The sequence below is a fragment of the Erinaceus europaeus genome, chromosome 9 (assembly GCF_950295315.1).
Source record: "Erinaceus europaeus chromosome 9, mEriEur2.1, whole genome shotgun sequence".
Lineage (NCBI taxonomy): Eukaryota > Metazoa > Chordata > Mammalia > Eulipotyphla > Erinaceidae > Erinaceus > Erinaceus europaeus.
In genome coordinates this window covers 5659425-5686784 of record NC_080170.1, presented here as the reverse complement: position 1 = coordinate 5686784, position 27360 = coordinate 5659425, and the positions used below count along the sequence as shown (strand labels likewise).

The window sequence follows — 27360 nt, the reverse complement described above, 5'->3', positions numbered from 1 at the left end:
CCGTGTCTACTGCCCAGGATGTGTCTCCTGCACAGGCTGTGACCCCTGCCCAGACTGTCTCTTGCCCAGGCCGTAACCCCTGCCCAGAAAATGACCCCTCCTCAGGCCGTGACCCAAGCCCAGGCCGTGACCCAAGCCCAGGCTGTGTCCCCTGCCCAGACTGTATCCTGCCCAGACTGTCCCCTGCCCAGACTGTCCCCTGCCCAGACTGTCCCCTGCCCAGACTGTCCCCTGCCCAGGCTGTCCTCAGCCCAGACTGTCCCCTGCCCAGAGTGTCCCCTGCCCAGGCTGTCCTCAGCCCAGACTGTCCCCTGCCCAGACTGTCCCCTGCCCAGGCTGTCCTCATCCCAGGCTGTCCCCTGCCCAGACTGTCCCCTGCCACCACCGCCCCGCTAAGCGCAGCCGGACCTCCCTGCAATTCCGAGCGTCGTCGCTAGGGGGCAACAGAGGCGGCGCTGCTCTGCGCTGTCCCGCCTCCCAGGCGCCCGCAGAGAGGAGGGGTTTCCGCTTCCTGCCGCGGCGCCGCGCTTCCGCTTCCGGCGGGGTGGCCGGGAGGCGCGACGGGAGGATGGACGGAGCGGTGGCTCGGTGCTCCGCGCGGCTGCTGCAGCAGGTGGGCCGGGCCGCGGGGTCCCCTCCGGGCGGCGGGGGCGGCGGGGAACACGGACACCCGGCCCGGCGCTGCCCCCGCTCGAACCCGGGTCCCGGGCCTGTGGCGCTCACTCTGCTTCCCGGCGCTGTCGGTGCGCCCGCCGCGCGGAGCGGGGGGTCCGGGCTCGAACCCGCGGCCTGGCGACCCCACCGGCCGTGCATCGGACCCGCGGCCTGGCGACCCCACCGGCCGTGCATCGGGCGCGGGGCAGCGAGCCTGGCCGGAGCCGGAGCCGGGGCCTCGAGCGCGGGGCGCCTCCTGCGGGGCCTCTGCCCGCTGCCCCCTGCCCCTGCCCTGCCCGCTGCCCTGCCCGCTGCTCTGCCCCCTGCTCTGCCCCCTGCCCTGCTCCCTGCCCTGCTCTGCCCTGCCCCCTGTCCCCTGCTCTGCCCTGCCCGCTGCCCTGCCCCCTGCTCTGCCCGCTGCCCTGCCCGCTGCTCTGCCCCCTGCTCTGCTCCCTGCTCTGCTCTGCCCTGCCCCCTGTCCCCTGCTCTGCCCTGCCCTGCCCGCTGCCCCCTGCTCTGCCCTGCCCCCTGCCCCCTGCTCTGCCCTGCCCGCTGCCCTGCCCGCTGCTCTGCCCCCTGCTCTGCCCTGCCCCCTGCTCTGCCCCCTGCTCTGCCCTGCCCCCTGCTCTGCCCCCTGCTCTGCCCTGCCCCCTGCTCTGCCCTGCCCGCTGCTCTGCCCTGCCCGCTGCTCTGCCCTGCCCCCTGCTCTGCCCTGCCCCCTGCTCTGCCCTGCCCCCTGCTCTGCCCTGCCCGCTGCCCCCTGCTCTGCCCTGCCCGCTGCTCTCCGCCCTCCGCCGCCTCCTCCAGCCGCAGCCGCAGCCGCAGGGTGAGCGCGGGGACCGGCCGCCTCTTGCTAATGTCTCACTTGCCGCTTGTTCCCGGCAGCAGGCGGCGGCGGCGGGCGGGGAGCCGGGCACAGAGCCCGCTGCAGCCCCGCGCAGCCCCGCACACTCACCGCGCACGCGGGCCTTGACCCCGGGCCTCCGCAGGGGCGGCCTGCGCCCTGTCACATCCCGCCGCCACCACCGCCACCGCCGCCGCCAGGGTCAGGCCTGCGGGACCCGCCACTCCCGGTGCTCGCCCTCGCTCCCTCTCCCTCCCTCTCTCCCTCTCCCTCTCCCTCTTCCTCTCCCTCCCTCTCCTCTCCCTCTCCCTCTCCCTCTCCTCTCCCTCTCCCTCTCCTCTCCCTCTCCCCCTCCCCCTCCCCCTCCCCCTCCCCCTCTCCCTCTCCCTCTCCCTCTCCCTCTCCTCTCCTCTCCCTCTCCCTCTCCTCTCCCTCTCCCTCTCCCTCTCCCTCTCCCCTCTCCCTCTCTCCCTCTCCCTCTCCCTCTCCCTCTCCTCTCCTCTCCCTCTCCCTCTCCTCTCCCTCTCCCTCTCCCTCTCCCTCTCCCTCTCCCCTCTCCCTCTCTCCCTCTTCCTCTCCCTCCCTCTCCCCCTCCCCCTCCCCCTCCCCCTCTCCCTCTCCCTCTCCCTCTCCCTCTCCCTCTCCCTCTCCTCTCCCTCTCCCTCTCCCTCTCCCTCTCCTCTCCTCTCCCTCTCCCCCTCTCCCTCTCCCTCTCCCTCTCCCCTCTCCCTCTCTCCCTCTCCCTCTTCCTCTCCCTCCCTCTCCTCTCCCTCTTCCCTCTCCCTCTCCCTCTTCCCTCTCTCTCTCCCTCTCTCTCCCTCTCTCTCTCTGTCTCTCTCCCTCCCTCCCTCTCTCTTTCCTTTTCCTTCTTTCCCCAGAGTGCAGTGGGTAAGAGAGAAGCCAGCGCGCCCCTCATGAAGTCTCCCCTTTGCGCTGTGTCCCACGTGGTGTCGAGGGTTCGAGTCCTGGCCCTCGGATGCAAAGGCTGTTGCGTCTGTTGGTCTGGGAGGCCGGAGCCGGGACGCGGTGGGCTTGGAGGGCGACGCTCGTCTCCCTAAGATGCCGGAAACGGGAATCAGACGGGGAAGTGGTCTGTCCAGAGGGAGCGAGGGCGTCCGTGGTTCTGTCCAGAGGGAGCGAGGGCGTCCGTGGTTCTGTCCAGAGGGGCCGAGGGCGTCCATGGTTCTGTCCAGAGGGGCCGAGGGCGTCCGTGGTTCTGTCCAGAGGGAGCGAGGGCGTCCGTGGTTCTGTCCAGAGGGAGCGAGGGCGTCCGTGGTTCTGTCCAGAGGGAGCGAGGGCGTCCGTGGTTCTGTCCAGAGGGAGCGAGGGCGTCCATGGTTCTGTCCAGAGGGAGCGAGGGCGTCCGTGGTTCTGTCCAGAGGGAGCCAGGGCATCCGTGGTTCTGTCCAGAGGGGCCGAGGGCGTCCGTGGTTCTGTCCAGAGGGGCCGAGGGCGAGGGTCTCTGTGGGAAGAGCGGACCCCGGGATTGGCCGTGCGGCCGTGTGTCCCCGCGGTGTTCAGTTCTGTCCCACTCGCGACTACCAGTGAGAGGACGGGGTCTCGCCCACGCCGCCCCAGCTCCCAGAGTCCCCAGCGGCCTCAGGAAGTCGCGGATTCCCGCGAGCCTTAGAAACAGCTTCTCGGCTCCCGTGTGCCGGTTGGGTTCCCGAGCGGCCGCGTAGGAGCGAAACCACCCTGGAGGCGCCTGTCACCTCTCCCGCCACCCCCAGCTCCATCCGTTTGGTCCCAAGGACAGGCAGACGCGGCATCTGTCTTCAGTGCAGAGTAGTATTCCGTGGGGCCGCCCCGTGTGTGCCAGTGACCTGCTGGGCCGGAGAGGCTGCCCGCCCCGTGGCGGTTGTGAGCAGTGATGCCGCCGTGAGCGCGCGCTGTCACGGCCCTTCAGGTCACTGTTTGGGTGTCCCGAGCGCGTCCTTTGCGGGCCTGGCCCCCAGAAGGCCGGGCTGCCCGATAGGGGGCCCGACGCCGACACAGACCGACACAGAAGGCCCTGCGCCGGCGGCCTGTGATCCGCCTGCCTCTCTGGTCTCCGGAGGTCTGCAGCCCTCCCGGCCCGTGCGGGGCATCGCTGCCCTCCCTTCCGGGCACAGGGGCGACTGTGGCTCTCTGGCCAGACAGGCACGGTCTGAAGCTCGCCCCACCGGTGGGCCTGCCTTCCTGCCGACTTAGTTATCTGCTGGATCGAGACAGCTGGCAGTCAAGAGGCATGCGGGTAATGGAGAGACAGACAGACACACCCGCAGCCCTGCTTCATCACCTGGAAAGCTTTTCCCCTGCAGGTGGGATCAGGGGCTCGAACCCGGGTCTCTGCGCACTGTAACATGTGCGCTCAACCAGGTGCGCCAACACCTGCTCCCCCCCCCCTTTTTTTTTATAAACCCAAAGCCCTGCTCCGCTCTGGCTTGTGCTGGGGAGGACAGAACCTGGGACTTCGGAGCCTCAGGCATGAGGGTTTCTGTGCAGAGCCAGGATGCTGTCTACCCCTCCCCCCCCCCCTCTCTCTCTCTCTCACACACACACACACACACACACACACACACACACACGATGTGCTGCTGTAACTGAAAGCCTCTGGGAGGGAAAAAACCCTCCAGGCGCACCTGGCAGGTTGGAAAGCCTTTCCTCCCTGCCTGCCCCTCCTGCGCTGCCAGACGGGGGCCCCGCGAGGAAGCAGTTTCTCTCATCTGGGACCCCGGCGTCCTCTCGCCCTCTCGCCCTCGCAGGAGACGGAGATCCAGGCTCTGAGCGCCGAGGTAGAGCGCCTGAGGGACGGCGGCCGCCCGGAAGGGTCTCCGGAGCTGGAGCAGCTGCGAGAAGAGAACCTCAAGCTCAAGTACCGGCTGGCTGTCCTCCGCAGAGTGAGTGCGGGCTCAGGACTTGGGGGAAGCGGGTAGGCGGCCCTGGGTGCGGCTGGCCAGCCGGAGTCCGGAGCAGAAAGCCGAGGCCCCGCGGGGGAGGGGACCAGTAAAAGCTCCTGTGCGCTTGGCCCCGGGGCCTGGGCTCAGCAAGGCAGAGCGCACGGCGGGCGGGCGGCTGGGGGCGCTGGCTTGGCTGCAGCCTGTCTGCTTGGCTCGGCCGCCTGCTCGTCCAGAGCCGCGCTGCTCCCGCTCTGGGTTCGCAAACCTGGGCGCTGGGACCCGTCCCGTCGCAGGGAGCGCCTGGCTGGCGTCGGTAAGTAGGGGTCACGGCCACGGCCACGGCCGGGTGGGCGTCTCTCTGACTGGATCGTGCCTGCGCGGAGGTTTCATTCGCGCGTTCACTTATTCTACCAGAGCCTCGGGCAGGAGAGGTTCTGCAGAAAGGGGGTGCGCAGGGTCCGTGTCTCGCACTCTGGTGTTGACTAGTCTGTGGGTCTCCCGCTTAGAATTCCAGGGGTTCCAGGCACCGGGTGGTGGCGCACCTGCGTGGGCGCACGCATCATGGTGCGCAAGGACCCGGGTTCAAGCCCCCGGTCCCCACCTGCAGGGGGGAAGCTTTGCCAGTGGTGAAGCGGGGCTGCAGGTGTCTCTCTGTCTCTCTCCCTCTCTGTCTCTCCCCGCGGTTTCTCTCTGTCTCTATCCAATAATAAATAAATAAAATATTTATTTAAAAAAAAAAGAATTTCAGCGCCCCCTCCCCCAGCGCTTCACTATTTAATGGCCGCACGAAATGAGTCTTTTATCAGAAGATTGAACTTTGTGCTTCCGTTGGAGGTTCAGTGTAGGTCCCTGCCACACCCCAGGGCGACCTCACCCCTGTCATTGCTCTCGCTGGTGTGGACTGCCAGGCCCCGGGGTCTCCCGAGCCAGCCCCTGTTCACAGACACCCGCCTGCCCCGGCTCTCGGCGCCTCTTGCCCACCTGCACTCAGCCTGGCCTCTGAGCCTTCTGCGGTCAGATCCGCCGGGGCCTCCGCGTCCGGGCACCACGTCAGGCTGCGCTCAGCTCAGCTCCGCTCCCCGTGGCCCGGTTCAGAGCCGTGGCCGGTACCGAAGGCGGCAGGAGGGCCCGGGACCCCGCTGACCCGCTCAGCCCTGTGAGCGACGGCGGGCTCCCTCCCCCTGGCCGCCGGCTGACCCCTGGCCTGCCTGGCCACCTGCCCCCGTCCTGCGCAGGGACGCCCCCCGCGGACCCCTCCCACCGAGCTGCCCGGGCTTGTCCTCAGCCAGCCGCCCGCTGGTCTTGTTCCGGGCCACGAGTGCGGTGGCCTGCCCGCGGTGCTGCTCTTCCGAGTGTCGTCCCCTCAGGCAGTGAGGCCTCCCTGGCTGCTGAGGCCCACTGGCTGCGGGGCCAGACCTGCGCGGGGATGCGGGCGGTGGACTGGCTCAGATGGCGAGCCGGGTGGTGCCACCTCCCCTGGGGCCGCTGGCGTCTGGGTCACCGTGGATGACCGACTGGGGCCGGCCTTGTGCCGGTCCCTACTTTGTGCCTCTCCGTCCTCACGGCTTAAAGGTGTCAGGGTTTTCTAAGATTTTTTTTCTTTTTATTTATTTATTACTGGGCAGAGACCGAGAGAGGCGGCGGGGGGGGGGGGGAGATAGACACCTGCATTCCTGCTCCACCATCTGTGAAGCTTTCCCCCTGCGGATGGGGACCAGGGGCGTGAACCCGGGTCCTCACGCACTGTGACGTAAGCACTTGAGCAGATGCGCCACCCACCGCCTGCCCCCTATGGTGTCCGTTTTTTAACAGCAAGAATGCACTTTGGACTTGTTTTTATCCAGAATAAAACAACTGGCCCGGTGTTATTTAGGACTGGTTTCTCTGTGATTCTCTCAGAACTGTAGAGAAGCCAAAAAGTAGCACAAATCAGCCTTCTCCTCCCTCTTCCCAGTTTCTGCTTTGATAAAATAACTGCTGGAAAAAGAAATGGGACATTGTTGCGCGCGTGTGTTGAGTGCTGAATGTACACGTCTCTCACACGCACGTGCGCGTCAACAGGGTCCGTTCGATTGCTCCGCCGCAGAGACCGTCCTGCACGGTGAATACGCCTCTTGATGTGTCTCAGGACATGTGTAGGGCCAGAGAGTAGCTCACTGGGTAGGGAGCATACCTTGCCATACGCATAGCAGAGGCTCCAACCCTGGCACCGCATGGCAGTGCTACAGCGCTGGGGCAAGCTCTGGTGCCGTGCTCTCTCTTCTCTGTGTCTCCCTACCTGAGTGGAAAAGTCTGCCCAGTGATCTGGGAGGTGGCACGATGGATAAAACACTGGACTGTCAAGCACGAGGTTCCGAGTTCAGTCCCCGACAGCACGTGTGCCAGAGTTAAGTCTGCTTCTTTTTGTTTCTCATAAGATAAATAAAATCTTTTTTTAAAAAGAAGGGAAAAGGGAGTCGGGCTGTAGCACAGCGGGTTAAGCGCACGTGGCACAGCCACAAGGACTGGTATAGAGATCCCGGTTCGAGCCCCCGGCTCCCCACCTACAGAGGAGTCACTTCACAGGCAGTGAAGCAGGTCTGCAGGTGTCTGTCTTTCTCTCCCCCTCTCTGTCTTCCCCTCCTCTCTCCATTTCTCTCTGTCCTATCCAACAGCGACAACATCATCAACAACAACAATCATAACTACAGTAATAAAACAACAAGGGCAACAAAAGGGAATAAATAAAAATAGACATATTTAAAACGAAGAAGAAGAAAAGTGAGAGTCAGGCAGTAGCGCAGCGGGTTAAGTGCACGTGGCACGAAGCACGAGGACCGGCGTAAGGATCCCGGTTTGAGCCCCCGGCTCCCCACCTGCAGGGGAGTCGCTTCCCAGGCGGTGAAGCAGGTCTGCAGGTGTCTGTCTTTCTCTCCCCCTCTCTGTCTTCCCCTCCTCTCTCCATTTCTCTCTGTCCTAGCCAACAACGACATAAATAACAGTAATAACTACAACAACAATAAAAAACAAGGGCAACAAAAGGGAAAATAAATAAATATAAAAACTTTACAAAAGAGAGAAAGAAAGGTCTGCCCGGGACGAGTAAACACATGTATGTATAAGTAACCCAGACTCCACAAAAAGAAAACAAGACAAATTTTTCTTTTTCTTTCTTTTTTCTTTTTTTTTTTTTCTTTTTTGCCTCCAGGATTATTGCCAGGGCTAGGTGCCTGCACCACGAATCCACCAATCCCAGAGGATACTTTTTCCCCCTTTTGTTGCCCTTGTTGTTTTATCATTGTTGTGTTTATTGTTGTTGCTATTGATGTCATTGTTGGATAGGACAGAGAATGGAGAGGAGAGAGGAAGACGGGGGGTGGGGGGTGGCGGTGGAGAGACAGGCACCTGTAGACCTGCTTCAGCGCCTGTAAAGCGACTCCCTTGTAGGTGGGGAGCCGGGGGCTCAAACCGGGATCCTCCCACCAGTCTGTGCGCTTAACCCGCTGCGCTACCGCCTGGCTCCCATTTTTCTCATAGTGCCTGGGATTCTATTAGTGTATTTGTTTGGTGTGATCTGTGCCATGCTGACATGCCCCTGTCCTCTGCCGGCAGAGTCTCCAAGCAGAAAGGGGCAGGCCAACCCACACCATGCTCAACATCAACCGCCGCCTGCAGGAGGTGTTCGGCTGCGCCATCCGGTCTGCCTACCCCGAGCTGGAGAACCCGCCTCTGCTGGTCACGCCCAGCCAGCAGCCCAAGTTCGGGGACTATCAGTGCAACAGCGCCATGGGCATCTCCCAGGTGACGGCTCCCCCCGCCCCTGCGCGCCATGTCCCCGCGGCCGAGGCTGTCTGTCTGTCCGCCCCAAAGAGAACATTCCCACCTTCTGAAAACTGAGCAGCCTACAGGTGGGACTGTTCGGCTCCAGTGGCTTCTCTGTGGTACCCCAGTGCTTCAGGGCTGTTGTACCGAGTATTAGAAGGTGGGGGTGGGGAGCCGGACGGTGGCGCGACAGGTTAAGCGCACGTGGCGCAAAGCGCAAGGACCGGCATAAGGATCCCGGTTCGAGCCCCTGGCTCCCCACCTGCAGGGGAGTCGCTTCACAGGTGGTGAAGCAGGTCTGCAGATGTCTGTCTTCCCCTCCTCTCTCCATTTCTCTCTGTCCTAAAAAGAAGAAGAAGATGAGAGAGAAAAGCCAGCCAATGTTGAGTTCAGTCGAGAGCTGCCAGTCTCGGTGGACCCGGGAGGCGGAGCAGTGGGTAAAACCTTGGCCTTCCAAGCATGAGATTTTAGATGCCACCTTAGCATCTCATGCCAGAGGGAGGGTGCTCTGCTTCTCTCTCTCCCCCTCTCTTCTCCTTCCCCTCTCCCCCTCTCTCTCCTCCCTCCTCTCCTCTCCCCCTCTCTCTCTTTCCATTTTTGTTAGACCCTAGATTGGGAACTTCAAGCAGTAGGATTATCACATCCACGTGATAATGAAGGCGCTGATTTTGCTGCAGGTCTGCAGGTGTCTACCTTTCTCCCTCTCTGTCCCCCCCACCCCCTCAGTTTCTCTGTGTCCTGTCCAAAAGACGGGGGAGCAAGGGCCCCAGGAGCAGTGGGTTCGTAGTGCAGGCACCAAGCCCCGGCAGTAACCCTGGAGGCAAAGAGAAAGAGTCGACTCAGCGGCAGAGTGCGTGCACGGGGCTCTGGGTCTGAGCTCCAGCACCCCGTGAAAAGAAACACAGCCTTGCAGATACCCCGGGAGACGGCGCTTTTAGGAAAGAGCCTCAGTCAGATAAGCGCGGCCTCTGCGTCTGGCTGCCTGGTGGCCGATCCCTCGTGGCATTTGCTGCCTTCGCCTGCCCACCGTGGTCTGTCTTTGCCCTCTCCCCCCCCCCCCCGGAGCCACAGGCACCAACGTCTGCTGCAGAAGCACCGTGTGGCCTCCCGGCCTCCTTGTCACTTGCACCACCTTGCTGACACCTGCCGTGGGCTGCGTCTCTCACTGTCTTGCAGATGCTCAAGGCCAAGCAGCTGAAGGTGAACCCGAGAGAAATTGCCGAAAACATCACTAAGCACCTCCCGGACAACGAGTGCGTCGAGACAGTTGACATTGCTGGCCCAGGTGTGACGGGCCTTCTTCCTTCTTGGGGACTTAACACTGACACCGAGACTTTCTTGAAATAAAATCCTTTTAGAGAGTGGGCAGTGGGGCACATAGTTAAGCATACATATCACCGTGCGCAAAGACCCGGGTTCGAGCCCCCGCCCCCACCTGCAGAGGGGACACTTCACGAGTGGTGAAGCAGGTCTGCACATCTTTTTCTCCCTCTATATCTCAATTTCTCTCTATCCTGTCTAATAAAAATCAGAAAGGGAGCCGGGCGGTGGCGCAGCGGGTTAAGCACACATGGCACGAAGCACAAGGACCGGCATAAGGATCCGGGTTCGAGCCCTGGCTCCCCACCTGCAGGGGAGTCGCTTCACAGGTGGTGAAGCAGGTCTGCAGGTGTCTGTCTTTCTCTCTCCCTCTCTGTCTTCCCCTCCTCTCTCCATCTCTCTCTGTCCTATCCAACAACGACGACAGCAATCACAACAATGGTGACAGTAAACAACAAGAACAACAAAAGGGAAAATTGAAGAAAAAAAAAATCAGAAAGAGAAAAGGGGAAAAAATGTCTGCTGGGGAAGGTGGTGGGTTCACAGTGCTGGCACCAAGCCCCAGCAACAACCCTGGTGGCAGTGAGAGAAAGAGAAATAGGAGGGAAGGGAGAAAGGCCTTTCACTCATGACTGTAGGGTAAAACCCAGATGCTGAACAAGGCGGTAAAGTCAGGGATGGAGGGATGGATCCATGCTGGACTGCGGCCCCATCTGGGAGCGAGTGCTCCCTCAGGAGAGGGGGCTCCTCATCGTGTCTGTCTCTCTGTCTGTCTCTCTCTCTCACGGCTCCCTAGGTTTTATTAACATCCACCTGAGAAAGGATTTTGTGTCAAAGCAGTTGACCAGCCTCCTGGTGAACGGCGTCCAGCTGCCAGCGCTCGGGAAGAACAAGAAGGTGCGGGGACCACGCAGCCCTGGGTAGGGCGTGCGGGTGGACGCAGTCTCCTCTCGGGGGCCACGCAGCCCTGGGTGGACGCGCTCTCCTCTCCTCCGTGGAGATGCGTCGCGGGAGTCGGGGGCGGTGGGTGGGCCGCCCTGGGTCTTGCTGCCTTGTGGCCTTCGTCTCCCTTTCGTCTCTGAGGCGCCTGGAGTAGCGGGCGAGGCCAGGTCAGCCGTGCGCGGCGGCGGCTCACTCTCGGCCGGTGGGGGCACCGCTGGATCGGCCCCTGCCCTCCCCTGACCGCCCATCCCGCTGTCGCTGTCGCCGCAGGTGGTGATTGACTTCTCCTCTCCCAACATAGCCAAGGAGATGCACGTGGGCCACCTGAGGTCCACCATCATCGGGGAGAGCATGTGCCGGCTCTTCGAGTTCGCCGGCTACGACGTGCTGAGGTGCGTGCGCTCGCCCTCGCGAGGCCCCACTTGAGAGAGAACCTTCGGGTCGCTGGGGCCTGTGGCTCTCACTCTGGAGAGGGAGCCGGGAGGGCACTCCCCCTTCACCCCGTGGGCACGTGTCGAGTCCCCCGTGTGCCGGGGGTTGACGTTCCCGTGGGGAGGGAGGTGGGAGATGCGCGGCGGCTGCCCTGGGCCTGGGTCCCGACCGCCACGGGGAGCAGGGCGCGGGGTTCTCTTATTAGCGGCTCCTCTGGCTTCTGTGAAGACACTCGGCAGAGGAGGGGAGCTGTGCCGTTGAAAAGTCCGGCTTGGGGGGTCGGGCGATGGCGCAGCGGGTTGAGCGCACGTGGCACAAAGCGCAAGGACCGGCATAAGGATCCCGGTTCGAATCCCGGCTCCCCACCTGCAGGGGAGTCGCTTCCCAGGCGGTGAAGCAGGTCTGCAGGTGTCTGTCTTTCTCTCCCCCTCTCTGTCTTCCCCTCCTCTCTCCATTTCTCTGTCCTATCCAGCAACGACGACATCAGTAATAACAACAGTAGTAACAACAATAAAACAACAAGGGCAGCAAAAGGGAATAAATATTTTTTTCTAAAAAAAGCCCAGCTTGGAGAGACCTGGTGAACAGAGGCCGGGCCACAGCCAAGGGGCTGAGGTGGCTGGAGCAAGATGCTGTGAAGACTTTAGCTGAACCACGGGGGTGCACCTGCTTAGACAATACAAAGCACAAGGATCCGGGTTCGAACCTGCAGGGGGCAGCTTCGCGAGTGGCGAAGTGGGTCTGCAGGTGTCTGTCTGTCTATCTCCCTTCCTCTATCAGTTTCTCGATCCTGTCCAATAAGATGGAAAAAATGGCCACCAGGAGCAGTGGGTTCATAGTGCTGGCACCAAGCCCAGTGAGAACCCTGGAAGCAAAAAAAAAAAAAATTTAACCCCTGGACATTGGGGGTGCACCGGTCTCAATCGCACTGAGCCGGTTGGTTGGGAAACTCAGAACTGGAGTGAAGGGCCCCGTTGCCTCAGCTGCCGTTGTCCAGATCTCTGCGTGAAGAGGGAAGGGTAGCATCCCAGGACAGCACCCACAGGCTTCAGCCAGTCCTGGGCATCTGCCGGGGGCAGCTCTGTCACGGGTGGGCACCCTTATAGGCCGCTGGGTGCCGGGGCCCAGCCTGCCCTCCCGGGCTGGCCGGCCGTGGGCACTGACGGCCCCTCTCTGCTGCAGACTGAACCACGTGGGGGACTGGGGCACGCAGTTCGGCATGCTCATCGCTCACCTGCAGGACAAGTTCCCGGACTACCTGACGGCCTCGCCGCCCATCGGGGACCTCCAGGCCTTTTACAAGGTTGGGCACATGGCGCTCGCGGCTCTAGGGACTGCTGCTCAGCTTGGCCGGTGGCCAACGCTGCGGCCGGGCCGGGGGGAAGCTACTCAGGCCGGGCCCTTCCTGTCCTGTGTTAGAAGGAATTCCGCACTGCCCATCACGGGTGGAGGGTCACAAAATCATTCCGGTGCTGAGCCTTTTTGTGGGCCTCGATTTTACATGTTTTATGTTATATTATCTTTACTTATTAATTGGATAGAGACAGCCAGAAATAGAAAGGGGAAGATAGAGAGACACCCGCGGCCCTGCTTCACCGCTCGCAAAGCTGTCCCCCTGCAGGTGGGGACCGGGGTCTCCAACCTGGGTCCTTGAGCACTGTAACGTGTGCGCTCAACCAGGCGCACCGCCACCTGGCCCCACAGTTTTACATATTTTAAAATCTCATTAAAGGCGTCTTTACCACCACAATCCACAGAAGTAATTTTGCCTTTTTTTTTTTTTTCCCCAACCTTAGGCCTCACAAATGTACAGCTTCATTCCTCTGGGCCTCTTCACTCGGGGAAAGCGAGAGGAGACCCCACGGCACCCGGGCTTCCTCTGGCGCCAGGTGCCGCCCATGTGGCGCCTGGGCTGTGCACGTGACTGGACACGGCCCTGCCCAGTGAGTCGGCTCTTCAGCCCTCACAAGCCCTACTTTTGAATCACGAGCAGTGGCCAACATTCATTCCTTGACTTGTCCATATGCAAATAGTACATTTTTATTTCTGAAATAGAAATATTGATGACCATAGGCTAAAAGGGTACAGCTCCACACAACTCCCACCCCCTGTATCACATTTTCACTCGAGGCTTTTGGGGCATCTCTTGGTGACTCTGGACACGGCGCAGTCTGGCTCCCTGTGCAGGCCACTGGAGACAGAAGCCCTCTCTCACTTTCTTTTCTTTTCTTCTTTTTTTTTTAATCCTTAACACAGGAATCCAAGAAAAGGTTTGATAGTGAGGAGGACTTCAAGAAGCGAGCTTACCAGTGTGTGGTTCTGCTTCAGAGTAAAAACCCAGACATCATCCAAGCGTGGAAACTGATCTGTGACGTCTCCCGCCAGGGTGAGCCTCCGCCTGCTTCACTCCGCCAGCAAGTGTTTGTGTGTCATTTTCTTGGGTTTTATTCAGAGTTGACCTTGAGCTGCATGTTAGACTTGCAGACTAGCAAATAAAGGGGGGGGGGGCACACGGGAACCTGACACCTTGAGTGCCAGGCCAAGCCTCCCGTTTTTCCAAATTCATTTATACTTTCAAAGACAAGTTTTCAGATTTAACAAAGGAACTTTCAAGGCCACTTGAAAAAATAAATGAAGGGTTTTTGTTTGTTTGTTTTTTTTTATTTAAGAAAGGAGACATTAACAAAATCATAGGATGGGGGGGGTACAACTCCACACAGTTCCTGCCACCCAATCTCCATATCCCATCCCACCCCCTCCCCAATAGCTTTCCCATTCTCTGTCCCTCTGGGAGCATGGACCCAGGGTCGTTGTGGGGGAGGTTAAGTTTTTTTAAAAGTCACGTGGTAGAAATAAGTCACCGTATGCCAAGGCGTGCGGTTCTCTCCCTCGCTGCGCTGAGCCTACTTTTTGGCGTAAGATGCCAGCTTCCTGCCACTGTTCCTGACTGGCGGCGTTTCCCCCTAGAGTTCAGTAAGATCTACAGCGCTCTGGACATCTCCTTGATAGAGAGGGGGGAGTCTTTCTATCAAGATCGGATGGATGACATCGTAAAGGAGTTTGAAGAGAGAGGTGAGCCCCTGTTTAATTCCTTTTGTTGCCTTGTTGTTGTTAATGATGTCGTCATTGTTGGATGGGACAGAGAGAAATGGAGAGAGGAGGGGAAGACAGAGAGGGGGAGAGAAAGACAGACACCTGCAGACCTGCTTCACCGCCTGGGAAGCGACTCCCCTGCAGGTGGGGAGCCGGGGGCTCGAGCCGGGATCCTTGCGCTTTGTGCCACCTGTGCTTAACCTGCTGCGCTACCTACCACTCGACTCCCTGTTTATTTACTTTTTACTGCGTAGAGTTTTAAATATAGCCAGTCAGAAGAGGAGAGGATTTCGTAGCGCCCTCGCTCGGTGATCAGGGTGCAGACAGCCCTGTGGGCTCCTGCACATGTGGCTTGCTGCGAATTTCTTGCTTCATGAGAAAAGAGGAGAGAGAGAGAGAGAGAGGGAGAGGGAGAGGGAGAGGGAAAGAACCAGACACACTCAGGTACGTGTGCTGCCAGGGATTGTACTCAGGACCTCACGGCTAAGAATCCGGTGCTCTCTCTGTCACTGCGCCACCTCCCGGACCTGTACGGCTGTCACCACAGCTTCCTCTCTGACTCTTTGCTGACCGAGAGAACAGACCAGACAGACCCTCCCGTCCTGAAGCCTCAGCCCGCTCTCTCTCCTTGAAACCGGCAGTTCAGCAGCTGACTCTGGTCACTGGCTCACTTCCCGGGCCCATGCACGCGCTGTAGCTGACCCGTCCCCGGCTTTGTCCTCCGTCACAGATCAGCTAGCTGGACTGGTCCGTCCTGCAGAATGGCCCCCAGGGCCCAGCTTAAGACAGCCGCCGGCTGTATTTCCTCAGGAGGCTTGATTTCACTCTGGTTTCCTTGCTTTTGTCTTTTCATCGCGGGTCATAATAATTTGCAGTCTGCTGGGCTCTCTGTGGCGTTAGGACCGATGGCCATCTAGGTGTGGCAGTCTGTCCGTCTGTCCCCTGCCTCTCAGCAGCCGCTGGTGATCACGGCGGCTTCACTCACGACTTCACGAGAGATTGGGAAGTGCTAGCGCCCCGTCATTTGCCCACCCCCGGCCTGGGATTCTGTCCCGAGGTTCGGTTCTTGGGAGCCTTGTGTCTGACTCCTCAGTTTGCAGGACAGGCGCCGTCCTAACCCTTCTGGATCTGACGCGTGAGCTGCTTACGGCGTGGCTGTCAGCGGGGGAAGGCCGTGACCCCTCCCCGCGGCCTCCGAGTGTCCCTTCAGGGCCCTTCGTGTCCCCCCAGGGTTTGTGCAGGTGGACGACGGCAGGAAGATCGTCTTTGTGCCCGGCTGTGCCGTGCCCTTGACCATCGTGAAGTCGGACGGAGGCTACACCTACGACACCTCAGACCTGGCAGCCATCAGGCAGAGGCTGTTTGAGGAGAAGGCGGACATGATCATCTACGTGGTGGACAGCGGACAGGTGAGTGCGCGCAGCTCCGCCGCGAGCTCAGAGGGGCCAGAGGCCGGCGGTCAGCACACGGTCCGGCGTGGCCAGACCTGCCGGCTTGGCTCTGAAGGCCGGTGGAGGCTCTCATGCTGAGTTGAATTCAGTCCAGTGGCTGTTAAACCCTTGGGAAATGGAAGGTCATCGCAGCAGGGGCCAGAGACGCAGCTGGCTGTGGCGTGCTCCTGCTTCACAGGCAGCACACGGGTCCACGTCCTGGCGCCGCAGGGAGGCGCTTCGCCCCCGAGGGAGCTCTGGGACTGGTCCGTTTCCCTCTCTGTTTTTGTTACTGTTGCTTTTTACTGTTTATTTATTTAATTTTACCAGAGCACTGCTCGGCTCTGGTTTACAGCAGTGCGGAGGGTTGAGCCTGGGACTTTGGAGCCTCAGGCAGGAAAATCATTTTGCATGACCACTATGCTATCTACTTCCGCCCCGTTTCTCTCTCTGTCTGTCTGTCTTGAAGTAGTGACCTGGGGTGGTGAAATGGCTGGTGAGTGAGGCCCCAATGCGCGCGCGTGCGCACACACACACACACACACACACATACCAGAAGTGTCCCTCCCGGCCTGCTCTTCTGTTCTAAGACAACAACTTCCGTAATTCCGTTACCTCTGAGACTAGTGAGCGTGTGGCCTATGCGGGTCTCCTTCCGTCAGACCGCGAGCCTGTCCCTGTGTTCTGCCCGCTGCAGTCCGTGCACTTCCAGACCATCTTCGGTGCCGCGCAGATGATCGGCTGGTACGACCCCAAGGTCACTCGCGTGTCTCACGCCGGGTTTGGAGTGGTGCTGGGGGAAGACAAGTAAGTCTGGGGAAGCCGAGGGTGGTGGTGGCCTCCCCGCTGTCACGTTTCTTCCAGAGAGGCTGAGTCTCTCGTGATGCCCTTGTCCGATGAAAGAGAACAGCTGCCTTTACGCTGGTCAGTCCAGCTCGGCGGTTTCCTGGGTGTGTCTCCTCCCTGCGGGAGAGTGAATGCCGCCCGCTTTTGGTCATCGCCAGGGCTGCCTAACCCAGTCGGGGGCAAAGGGAGAGTGGGAAACACACGGCCGACTTCCCCTGTGGGCTGAGGGGGGCTGCAGCCTGGATCACATGAGGGTGCAGGCGCCTTCCCCGCTGAGCAGTCTCGGGCTTTCTGCAGATGCAGCTTCTTCCTTTGCAGCGAGGAAGAATCAGCAGGCCTGATCGGTGTTCTGTTTGTTTGGTTAAATGTTTTATTTATTTATTTATTTATTTATTTGTGAGAAAGCCAGGAGGAGAGAGGGACCATCACTCTGGCACATGTGTTACTAGGGATTGAAGTCAGCGCCTCATGCTTGAGAGTCCAGCGTTTTGTCCACTGCGCCACCTCCTGGGCCCCACACACCTGGTCGTTTCAGATTGAGAGTCCACTGAGTTTTCCTTTCTCGTGCGCTTCCAGCAGCGCTGAGTTCATGGAACATTAACCTCCGTGTTAGCGTTCGTATTTTCAGCCTCTCTTCCCAGCCACTCTGTGTTCTGCTAGCTTGTGGAAGCGGGTGGTAAAGTCACTCGGCGATCCACAGGCCCAGCACCTGAGAGTGTCTCGGGACACTGAGAGTGTCTCGGGGCTGTTTAATCACCAGCTCTTAAGACCTGGTGTGTTCGAGTGGGCGACAGGGCTCGGGAACTGTCGCCGCACAGAGCTGCTGAGGCTTCTGCAGACCACATGAAACAGCCTGGGGTGCTTAGCCAGCCCCCTCCAAAGCCCTAATTAAGCGAGGAAAAGGCGGGCGCAGGGGGGCAGGTGTCCTCTTCGACGCAGCTGACGGGAGATGAGAAGCCTCGCTGAAGGGCACCGCCTGGCCCTGCGCCTGGCCCGGGTCAGACCCGCCCCCGCTCCCTCCGTCTCTGTCTGAGCAGTTGTGTTGGGCAGGGAGGGAAGCGCCGGCAGTAGCCAGAACAGCTTGTCGGCATCGCCGCCAAACACGGCACCGGACACACAGCTGGGTGTACACACACTGACTTCTCGGTCCCTAGAGAGCTTTTTAAAGCTAGCCGTGAGCCAGCTGGTGCTTAGAGTTTCTTAGTTTCCGAAATCATTGTCTATTTTGGACTGAGACTCAGCTGCTGTCCACCAGAGTTGGGCAGGATTACCACCTGATGACACTCCCGCACTTGGATGTGGTGTCACCAGTCAGCCCCCTTGGCATTTGACGGGAGTCCCAGGTAACGATGGCTGAAAGCCTTCTTGTCTTGCTTCTTTTTGTTAAATTACTGTTAGATAGAGACAGAGATATTGAGGGTAGGGGAGATATAGAGGCAGAGAGACACCTGCAGACCTGCTTCACCACTCGTGAAGCTTTCCTCCTGCAGGTGGGGACCCGGGGCTTGAAGCTGAGTCCTGTGCACTGTGGTGTGTGCGCTCAGCCAGGTGCGCCACCGCCCGACTCCTGTCTTGTTTCTTTGTTTGTCTGAATCTCTGTGTTCTCAGGGCCTTATAATCGCAGCATCCTAGACCATTGAAAGGAAGAAAATTGGGAGTCGGGCGGTAGCGCAGCGGGTTAAGCGCAGGTGGCACAAAGCGCAAGGACTGGAATAAGGATCCCAGTTCGAGCCCCCGGCTCCTCACCTGCAGGGGCGTCGCTTCACAGGCGGTGAAGCAGGTCTGCAGGTGTCTGTCTTTCTCTCCCCCTCTGTCTTCCCCTCCTCTCTCCATTGCTCTCTGTCCTATCCAACAACGAAGACATCAGTAACTACAGTAATAAAGCAACAAAAGGGAATAAAGAAATAAATATAATAAAAAATTAAATAAATGGATAAAGTTTTTTTTTTTTAAAGGAAGCAAGAAAACTCATTAGTAGTTCATTGGTGGCAGCCTGCCTTGTTTGAAATACCTACATTAAGACTCAGGTTCTGCCATCTCTTCTATTCCTCAGTGAACATTTCTGTCTGGAGCGAGGGGAGGGGCTCGGGGTAGCGCACACACCTTGCAGCCCCCATCTGAGCTCTGGCCCCACGGGCCAAAGGAAAAAGCGGCAGGAAGCTGTCCCGAACGGTAGCATGATGTTCTGCTGCCCCTTCTGTGTCTTGTTCCAGGCAGGCGCAGGTCCAGGGAGCCGCAGAGCAGGCCGGTTACTCCCGGCAGAGAGGTTGAAGGTGCCCGGGCCGTGTGCTGGTGTCCGCTCTACTGTCAGGCGGGATTTGGAATTGGACAGTCAAGGAATGATGGCATAAGGAAAGCCATGGATGTTTTGCGCTCATGTGGAATAGCAAGGGAGTTGTAATTCTGTGCTAAAAGATTAAGAGGGTCCTTCTTAACACAACTCTCAAAAAAGAGAGAGAGAGAGACCCTTAATAGGAAGAATTGTGTTTTGGTCAGCTTTCTATTAGTGAGGGTACTTGGACTTTTCACTTAAATGACAAACAGAAAGACAAACTGTCAGGTATTGGTCTAGACTCTTTTTTTTTTTTTAACTGGGATTAGTGGTATATAGTTTTTGATGCATTTGTAAACGTGTCCTGTAAAACACTCTGACGCCCAGCCTAGGTCCTCCTCCACCATCATGCTGCAGGACCTGCAAGTCACACACACACACACCCCAAGCTATAAATCTCAGCACTGTCATCACCATATGCCCAGAGCACTCTTCACCTCTGGCTTATTAGTGGCCCCGGGGGTTGAACCTGGTGCTGCTGGGGCCTCTAGCAGGAAGTGCTGTCACACAGACCTGCTGGCCTGTCTCCCGGGCCCACGCACATTGTTTTGGGGGATGAAACATGTCCATGGGAATCGGGCGGTAGCACAGCGGGTTAAGCGCAGGTAGCGCAAAGCACAAGGACTGACGTAAGGATCCCGGTTCGAGCCCCCGGCTCCCCACCTGCAGGGGAGTCGCTTCACAGGTGGTGAAGTAGGTCTGCAGGTGTCTGTCTTTCTCTCCCCCTCCTCTCTCTATTTCTCTGTCCTGTTCAACAACAACGACATCATTAACAACCACAGTAATGACAACAATAAAACAACGAGGGCAACAAAAAGGAATAGATAAATATTAATTTAAAAATCTTTTTAAAAATTTTCAAAAAAAACCAAGTCCGTGAGCTGCCTTTAGTACCAGTTTGCCGAGGGCAGTGCTCGTCATCTGTGGGGACTGATCTCGGCGAGTGCCCGTGGGCCCAGGGCTGGCTCCCACCAGCAGCCTGAAGCACTGTGGAGAGAACAGAGGAAACCCAGGCCAGGAACTCCAATCTCTTCACGGGCAATTCTAGGAGCAAAAGTGTGTTTTAGTTTTTTGTTTTTAGTAAAATAGCTAAGCAAAATTACATCCAAGAAAATGAGCCAATTATCTTCACCTTTGGGGATTGTGTTAAAGGTGACTGTAAGAATAGCATTAGGAGCTGGTATAACAATGGTATAGTCAGCTGGAATAGAAGCAGTCAGACCTTACCTTTCAAAGACGGTGGGAGGTGGCAGTGCAGCGGGTTAAGCGTACATGGGGCAAAGCGCAAGGACCGGCATAAGGATCCCGGTTCGAGCCTCCAACTCCCCACCTGCAGGGGAGTCGCTTCACAAGTGGTGAAGCAGGTCTGCAAGTGTCTGTCTTTCTCTCCCTGTCTCTGTCTTCCCCTCCTCTCTCGTTTCTCTGTGTTCTATCCAACATTAGCAGCAGTAACAGCGATAACAATAGCAACAAAATTGAAAAGGTGGCCGCCAGGAGCGGAGCAGGCAGACCCCCAGCAATAACCCTGGAGGAAAGAAGAATTAAAAAAAAAAAAATTCTGGGTCTGAATCTGTTGAAGATTTCAAGAAACATTTATTTGGGGCTCTTAACATTTTCAGGAAGAAGTTTAAAACGCGTTCAGGTGAAACGGTGCGCCTCATAGACCTTTTGGAAGAAGGATTAAAACGATCCATGGACAAACTGAAAGAAAAGGAAAGAGACAAGGTAACTCAGGAGCCCGTGCAGGCATGTGCCGCGCTGTGTCGGCTTGCTCCGGACAGGCCGGGCCCCACCGGGACTGCCTGTCTGCAGGCTACCCCTCCCTGCTGCCGGCAGCCTGTGCCTGTGCGTCTAGACGCACAGAGGAGGAGGGACGCCACGGAGCCGCCCCCGTGAGGAAGTGGGACCCAAGTCCTCGCGCTGGAGAGAGTGCCCGACGGGGAAGCGAACGCCTTTCCCCAGCACAGACCTGCTTTTCGCGGGCTCAGTTGCACGCCAGCTTTGCTGCGTCCCCTCCCGGGAGCATTTGTTCTGTTTTTGGTGGGTGCCCGGCCTTCTCAGCACCAGCCCTTCCTGCAGGGGCGCAGCACTACACCACCGCCCCCCACGCCAAACCACAGCTCTGATTTCCGTCCTTTTGTGTCTTTTTTTTTTTTTTTGCCTCCAGGGTTATCGCTGGGGCTCAGTGCCTGTACTGCTCATCCACTGCTCCTGGAGGCTATTTTTTCCCCTTTGTTTGCCTTTGTTGTTATTGCTGTCGTTGTTGTTGGATAGAACAGAGAAATGGAGAGAGAAGGGGAAGACCGAGAGGGGAAGAGAGACAGACACCTGCAGACCTGCTTCACCACCTGCAGGTGGGGAGCCAGGGACTCGAACTGGGATCCTCACACTGGTCCTGTGCGCTTAACCAGCTGCGCTACCACCCAGCCCCCCCTTTCCTTCTTTTTTTATTATTATTAAGTTTTTATTTATAAAATGGAAACACTGACAAGACCAGAGGGCTGGGCGTTAGCGCAGCAGGTTAAGCATACATGGCGCAAAGCGCAAGGACCCGCGGAAGGATCCCGGTTCGAGCCCCCGGCTCCCCACCTGCCGGGGGTCGCTTCACAAATGGTGAAGCAGGTCTGAAGGTGTCTGTCTTTCTCTCCTCCTCTCTGTCTTCCCCCCTCCCTCTCAATTTCTCTCTGTCCTATCCAACAACGACGACAGCTATGACAACTGTAGCAAGCGCAACAAGGGCAGCAAAATGGGGAAATGGTCTCCAGGAGCAGTGGATTCATAGTGCAGGCACCAAGCCCCAGCAATAACCCTGGAGGCAAAAACAGAAAGAAAGAAACACTGACAAGACCATAGGATAAGAGGGGTACCGGAACTCCATACCCATCCCCTCCCCTGATAGCTTTCCTGTTCTTTATCCCTCTGGGGGTATGGACCCTGGGTCATTGTGGGATGCAGAAGGTGGAAGGTCTGGCTTCTGTAATTGCTTCCCCGCCGAACATGGGTGTTGACAGGTGGATCCACACTCCCAGCCTGGCTCTCTCTTTCCCTAGTGGGGCAGGGCTCTGGGGAGGTGGGGCTCCAGGACACATTGGTGGGGTCGTCTGCTCTGGGAAGTCAGGTTGGTGTCATGGTAGCATCTGGAACCTGGTAGCTGAAAAAGGGTTAAGATATAAAGCAGAGCAAATGGTTGACTAATCATGAACCTAAAGGCAAGAATATTGTGGATGAAGATTTGGGGGTCTCCATTTTGGAAAAAGCTAGTAGGTCTATTTTAGGTCTATTGCAAGGGGCCATGGCCCAACTAATTTTTGCCTGCGCCTATACAGGTGACCTGAGCTATTGTCGGGGGCAGGGGGTGTCAAAGTTGGAAAAAGGACCAGAAAGCTGGATCAGGGAAGAGAGTAGCTCCCAAATATGGGGAAAGTATATAAATATTATTAACAGTAAATCTCATCTATCTAATCTGGGACCCATATTCAGCACAGGAGTCTAGGTAACCTCTGCATCCCCGTAGGTCTGAGCTCACATTCTGTGGTCATGGCTGGGAACCTTCCAGGCTGCGCCCATTTCAGGGCCCATCATCCTCAGGTGATAGAGTCTGCTATCCAACCTCCCTTCAGATGGAACATTCCCTGCCCTTATTGATCCATATTGAGGGCCAGGTTCTATAGGAGCCCACAAAGGGGTCCATTGTGTTGTTCCTGGCGGAGATGGCCAGTGACAGTGGAGAGAGGGATCTGTTAGGGGTCTAGGCCCATCATGTCTGTGTGGGAATCCCAGGGCTCCCCAACTAGGGTCCCAGGTGATGGCGTGGCCTGGGGACTAAAGAGTCATCATTAAAGTGTGCCAGTCTCTGGCCTCGGTCAGCCTTTGTAGTCTCTGCTGTGCCTGACAGGGTGAGCTTTGGAGTGATTGAGGGATGTGTTATGGAAGGCAGGTGAGGAGGGTATCTAGGTCTAAGTAGAAACTATTTCATTAGGTTTTTCTTTCTTTTTTATCTTTATTATGAAAGAAACAGCAAAATGGGGGGGGGGGAGACACAGGGCTAGGCGATGGTGCACCTGGTCAAATGCACACATCACAAGGATCCGGGTTCAAGCCCCCGTCCCGCCTGCAGAGGAAAGCTTCATGAGCAGTGAAGCAGTGCCGCACGTCTCTCTGTCTATCCACGCCTTCTCAATTTCTCTTACTCGCTAAATGATTTAATATGAAAAGAAAAGAGAGGCAGACTTGCAGTGCTGCTCTGCCACTTGTGAAGCTTCCCCGTTGCAGGTTCTCCAGGGGCTCGAGCATGGCGGCTCGTTACCTTTTTTTTTTTTAATATTTATTTATTCCCTTTTGTTGCCCTTGTTGTCTTATTGTTGTTGTTACTGATGTCATTGTTGTTGGATAGGACAGAGAGAAATGAGGAGAGATGGGGAAGACGGGAGAGAAAGACAGACACCTGCAGACCTGCTTTACCGCCCGTGAAGCGACTCCCCTGCAGGTGGGGAGCCGGGAGCTTGAACCGGGATCCTTATGCCGGTCCTTGCGCTTTGCGCCACCTGCGCTTAACCCACTGCGCTGCCGCCCGGCCCCCGTGACTTGTTTTCTTTACCTGCTGCATCACCATCCAGTGTTTTTGTTTTGTTTTGTTTTTTGCCACAGGGCTAGTTCTGGGCCTCAGTTCCTGCTTGGCTCCGCTAGTCCTAGTGGCCATTTCCCCCCTTGCAGGCGGGGATCAGGAACTTGAACCCTGGTTAAGAGTTTGCTTATTCCCTTGAGAAAGACCAGAGCGCTCCTCAGCTCTGACCCATCACGCTCTTGAGGATTAACTTGAGGCTGTGGAGACTCTGGCCTGCAGACCCGGTGCTCTGACACGCTGCGCCGTCTCCCTGCGCGCTTGGCTGTTGCGGAGACCCCGGCCTTTTCTCCTTAGTTACCGTGGCGTAACATCTCCGCTTCTTCTGTCTCCGTCGGGCCCTGTCCTGCTAGCCGGGTGGCCCATAAGAGAAGTGTGTGCAGCGTTGTTTATGAGGGCCTTCGTCCTCAGCCCCCGGCAGCCACAGACTCTGAGTGGCGCGTCTCCTCTCAGTAAGGCCTCTTCTCCGCCTGGCTTTGTCCCTCCTCGCAGAAGGCTCTGGAAATGATGGCCCTCTGGGGAGAGCCGGGTGGGTCCGCCCGCATCACAGCCCCTCGGCACCACATCACAGCACTGTGGCCGCTTTCCTGTCGCGACTTTGTGGAGGAGATGACACCTCCCGGCTCCGCGCGGTCCAGTCGGGGCGGAAGCCTTCAGTGTCCTCCCACCCTGCTGGGACTGGTCGCGTTTCAGAAGACACTGCCCCTCGGAGCGGTGCTGGCGTTCTTCTGTCCTCGGCGTCTTGTTTTGCTCTCTTGCCAGTCACCTGGCCTGATAACCCCCCTTTGCTTTACTGGATTGCTTCCTGCCCGGGGGCTGCCTCGGGGCTGTGTGACCGCGGAATGAGGGCCGGGTGGTGGCGCGCCAGCAGAGCACGCGGCACGGTGCGTGAGGCCCCGGGTTCAGGGCCGCAGCTGTCTCTCTTCTCTGTCCCCCTTCCCCCTTGACTGCCCCCAGTCTCTGTCCAGTGAAGCGAGGCATGAATCAGCTGGACCTGAGCCGGCGCTCCTGCCTTCCTGCCTCCTGCTTCACTGGGAAGCGCCAGGCCCACACCCACACCGGCCGCCCTGTAGACGCCCGTCTGGCGTCCTGTCCTGCGGGACTCTCGCCTCCCGCGTGTGGCTGACTGCAGGACGGTCTGTCTCCCCCAGGTCTTGACCGCAGAGGAGCTGACGGCCGCTCAGACGTCGGTCGCCTACGGCTGCATCAAGTACGCAGACCTTTCCCACAACCGGCTGAACGACTACATCTTCTCCTTTGACAAAATGCTGGACGACAGAGGGAACACGGCCGCCTACTTGCTGTACGCCTTCACGAGGATCAGGTGAGGCGCGCGGCCGGTGCGCGTGCACCGGGGGCGGGGCGGGGCGGGGTGGGGTGGGCGGGGGGCTGATGCCGTGGCCCCGCAGGTCCATCGCCCGCCTGGCCAACGTGGACGAGGAGATGCTCCGCAGAGCTGCCCGGGAGACCCGCCTCAGCCTGGACCACGAGAAGGAGTGGAAGCTGGGCCGCTGCGTGCTGCGCTTCCCCGAGGTCCTGCAGAAGATCCTGGACGACCTCTTCCTGCACTCGCTCTGCGACTACGTCTACGAGCTGGCCACCACCTTCACGGAGTTCTACGACAGCTGCTACTGCGTGGAGAAGGACCGGCAGACGGGTGAGGGGTGAGGGCGGCCGGGCGGGCTCCATAGTGGCTCAGACACGTAGCGGAGGCGCCCCGGGCAGCTGGAGGGCCACGGGGGCGGAGCATCCCCGGCAAGAGCGCTGTGACCCGGGGCTCCGAGGGGCGGGAGCCGCGCCGGGCCCTTCTCTCCCCTTCTTGAAGCTTTTCTGTCACTCGGGTGACCCGTGCGGCTGGGTGCCTGCGGTGACTCCCCCTTCCACTGGCCAGTTTATTTTCCTTCTCTTCTCTCTGACAGAGACAGAACTATGGGGGTAGGGGAGAGCTACTCTGAAGCACTGCTCAGCTGCTCTTGAAGCCCCTGCCCCTGCCCCTGCAGGTGGGGACGTGGGGACTCGAACTGGGCGTGGCGTGTGTGTGCCCGCCTCCCGGTGCCCCCATCTCTCCTTACGGTGGACTTTGGGCTTTGTTGTGCATGGGTGTGTCGTGAGGCAAGTTGACATTCCTGGGGGCGTCAGGCCTAAGAACTGAAACTACCAGAAAAAGAAAGACTGGGCTGGGGAGACGCATCATGGTTCTGGGGAGACGCATCATGGTTCTGCAAAAGACTTTCATGCCTGAGGCTCCAAGGTCTCGGGTTCGGTGCCCAGCACCTCCATCAGCCAGAGCTGAGCAGTGCTCTGGTCTTTCACACTCGTTAAAATATATATATTACTATCTTTATTTATTAGATGGAGACAGCCGGGAATCAAGAGGAAGGAGGAGATAGAGAAGGAGAGAGACAGAGACACCTGCAGCCCTGCTTCACCACTTGCAAAGCTTTTCCCCTGCGGGTGGGGACCAGGGGCAGGAATCTGGGTCCCTGAGCACTGTAACGTGTGTTCAACCAGGTGCCCCACCACCTGGCCCCCTTAAAATAAATTTTTATTTTTTAAAGAATTTATTTATTTATTCACGAGAAAGATAGGAGGGAAAGAACCAGCCATCACTGTGGTACATGTGCTGCCGGGGATCGAACTCAGGACCTCGTGCTTGAGAGTTCAGTGCTTTAGCCACTGTGCCACCTCCCAGACCACAAATTTTTTTTTAATTTATTTTATTATTGTTTATTTTTATTATCTTTATTTATTTATTAGATAGAGACAGCCAGAAATTGAGAGGGAGGGGGTGAGAGAAAGGGAGAGAGACACCTACAGACCTGCTTCACCACTTGCAAAGCTTTCCCCCTGCAGGTGGGGACTGAGGGCTCAAACCCGGGTCCTTGGGCATTGTAACATGTGCGCTCAACCTGGTGCGCCACCACCTGGCCCCGGTTTTTTTTTTTTTTTTTTTTTCTTTTTTAATGTTTGAAGAAAGCTCTCACCACCATTATTGCCGGCATTGACTAGTTCACACGGCAGTGAAGGTTATTGCTGCTTCAACCCACGAGGCCTCTGAGCATTCTCTGGACTGAGCAAAGCAAACCCCACCTGGCTTCTCTCGATTGTCAAGTGAGCAGATGTCCTGAGCCGAGACACCCTTGTTTCTCAGACCGTCTGTCTGCCTAGTTTGCGGGGAAGTGGTCCTGCTTGGACCCACAGCATCTCTGGCTTAGACCCGGGAGTCCCAGGCTCCCTGGTGACTTTCCCATCGGGAGAGTGAACGCGTCTCTTGTTCTGTTGGCAGGGAAGGTGCTGAAGGTGAACATGTGGCGACTGCTGCTGTGCGAGGCAGCCGCGGCCGTCATGGCCAAGGGCTTCGAGATCCTGGGCATCAAGCCCGTCCAGCGGATGTAACCCCGAGGCTCCACGCTGCCTTCCACCACGGGGGCCGCTCACACTGTTGGCTTTTTTACAATCACGGGGCAAAAAAAAAAAAAAAACAGTAAAGGGAATTTGTCAGCTGCCAATGTAACGTGTGTGGTTTTTTTTCTTAGCAACTAGGCTTCTGTGAAGAGAAATACCTGTGACTCTCTGCTGAGCATTAAGCTGAGAGCTCAGTGGGGCCGCGAGATCCTGCCGGGCAAGCGTGTCCCCTGGTTTTGATTACTCAAGGAACCCCATTCACTAGGCCCTGCCATGGGGCCCAGGACTAGACAGTCTCACTGTCCTGTTTGTGCTTTCTTCTCTGTTCTGTTTTTCTGTTGAAGATACTCATGTTTAGGGGGGCGGGCAGTAGCGCAGCAGGGTAAGCACACATGGCATGAAGCATGAGGACCGGACAGAGGATCCCAGATTGAGCCCCGGCTCCCCACCTGCAGGGGAATCGATTCACAGACAGTGAAGCAGGTCTGCAGGTGTTTGTCTTCCTCTGCTCCTTTGTCTCTCCTCTTCTCTCAGTTTCTCTCTTTCCTGTCCAACAGTAACAACAGGGTAGCAAAATAGGAAAATAAATAAGATGATACTCATGTTTAGTCAGTAGCAAAACTGAGACTGAGTGGAATTAAGGAGCTTGCCCACAACTATTGAAGACTCATTTGTGTATGTGTTAACCGCCAGATCTGAGCTCGTTCTATTTTAGCAGAAGACAGTGTTGGTGATAATTACAGGCCTTGGTTCAGAAAGGC

The 27360-nt window shown here is 58.0% G+C and overlaps 1 protein-coding gene across 1 annotated transcript; it reads left to right on the top strand.

Moving 5' to 3' along the window:
* Window positions 1-496: 496 nt before the first annotated feature.
* Window positions 497-26655, top strand: RARS1 (arginyl-tRNA synthetase 1). The gene is made up of 15 exons (XM_007520854.3): window positions 497-613; window positions 4243-4377; window positions 7969-8157; window positions 9355-9463; window positions 10295-10395; window positions 10711-10832; window positions 12055-12175; window positions 13129-13258; window positions 13840-13944; window positions 15196-15374; window positions 16093-16202; window positions 20193-20298; window positions 24346-24518; window positions 24604-24851; window positions 26481-26655. Exons 1-15 carry the CDS (start codon window positions 569-571, stop codon window positions 26588-26590), a joined length of 1983 nt encoding a protein of 660 aa, XP_007520916.1. The 5' UTR covers window positions 497-568; the 3' UTR covers window positions 26591-26655.
* Window positions 26656-27360: the final 705 nt, after the last annotated feature.

What these genes read in the sequence shown, in the direction of transcription:
- RARS1 (XM_007520854.3), top strand. Translation starts at nt 569, where the DNA reads ATGGACGGAGCGGTGGCTCGGTGCTCCGCGCGGCTGCTGCAGCAG. An exon ending in CGCTCGGGAAGAACAAGAAG is followed by an intron (nt 10,396 to 10,710) that starts GTGCGGGGACCA and finishes CTGTCGCCGCAG; the next exon opens with GTGGTGATTGACTTCTCCTC. An exon ending in GTGGTGCTGGGGGAAGACAA is followed by an intron (nt 16,203 to 20,192) that starts GTAAGTCTGGGG and finishes TAACATTTTCAG; the next exon opens with GAAGAAGTTTAAAACGCGTT.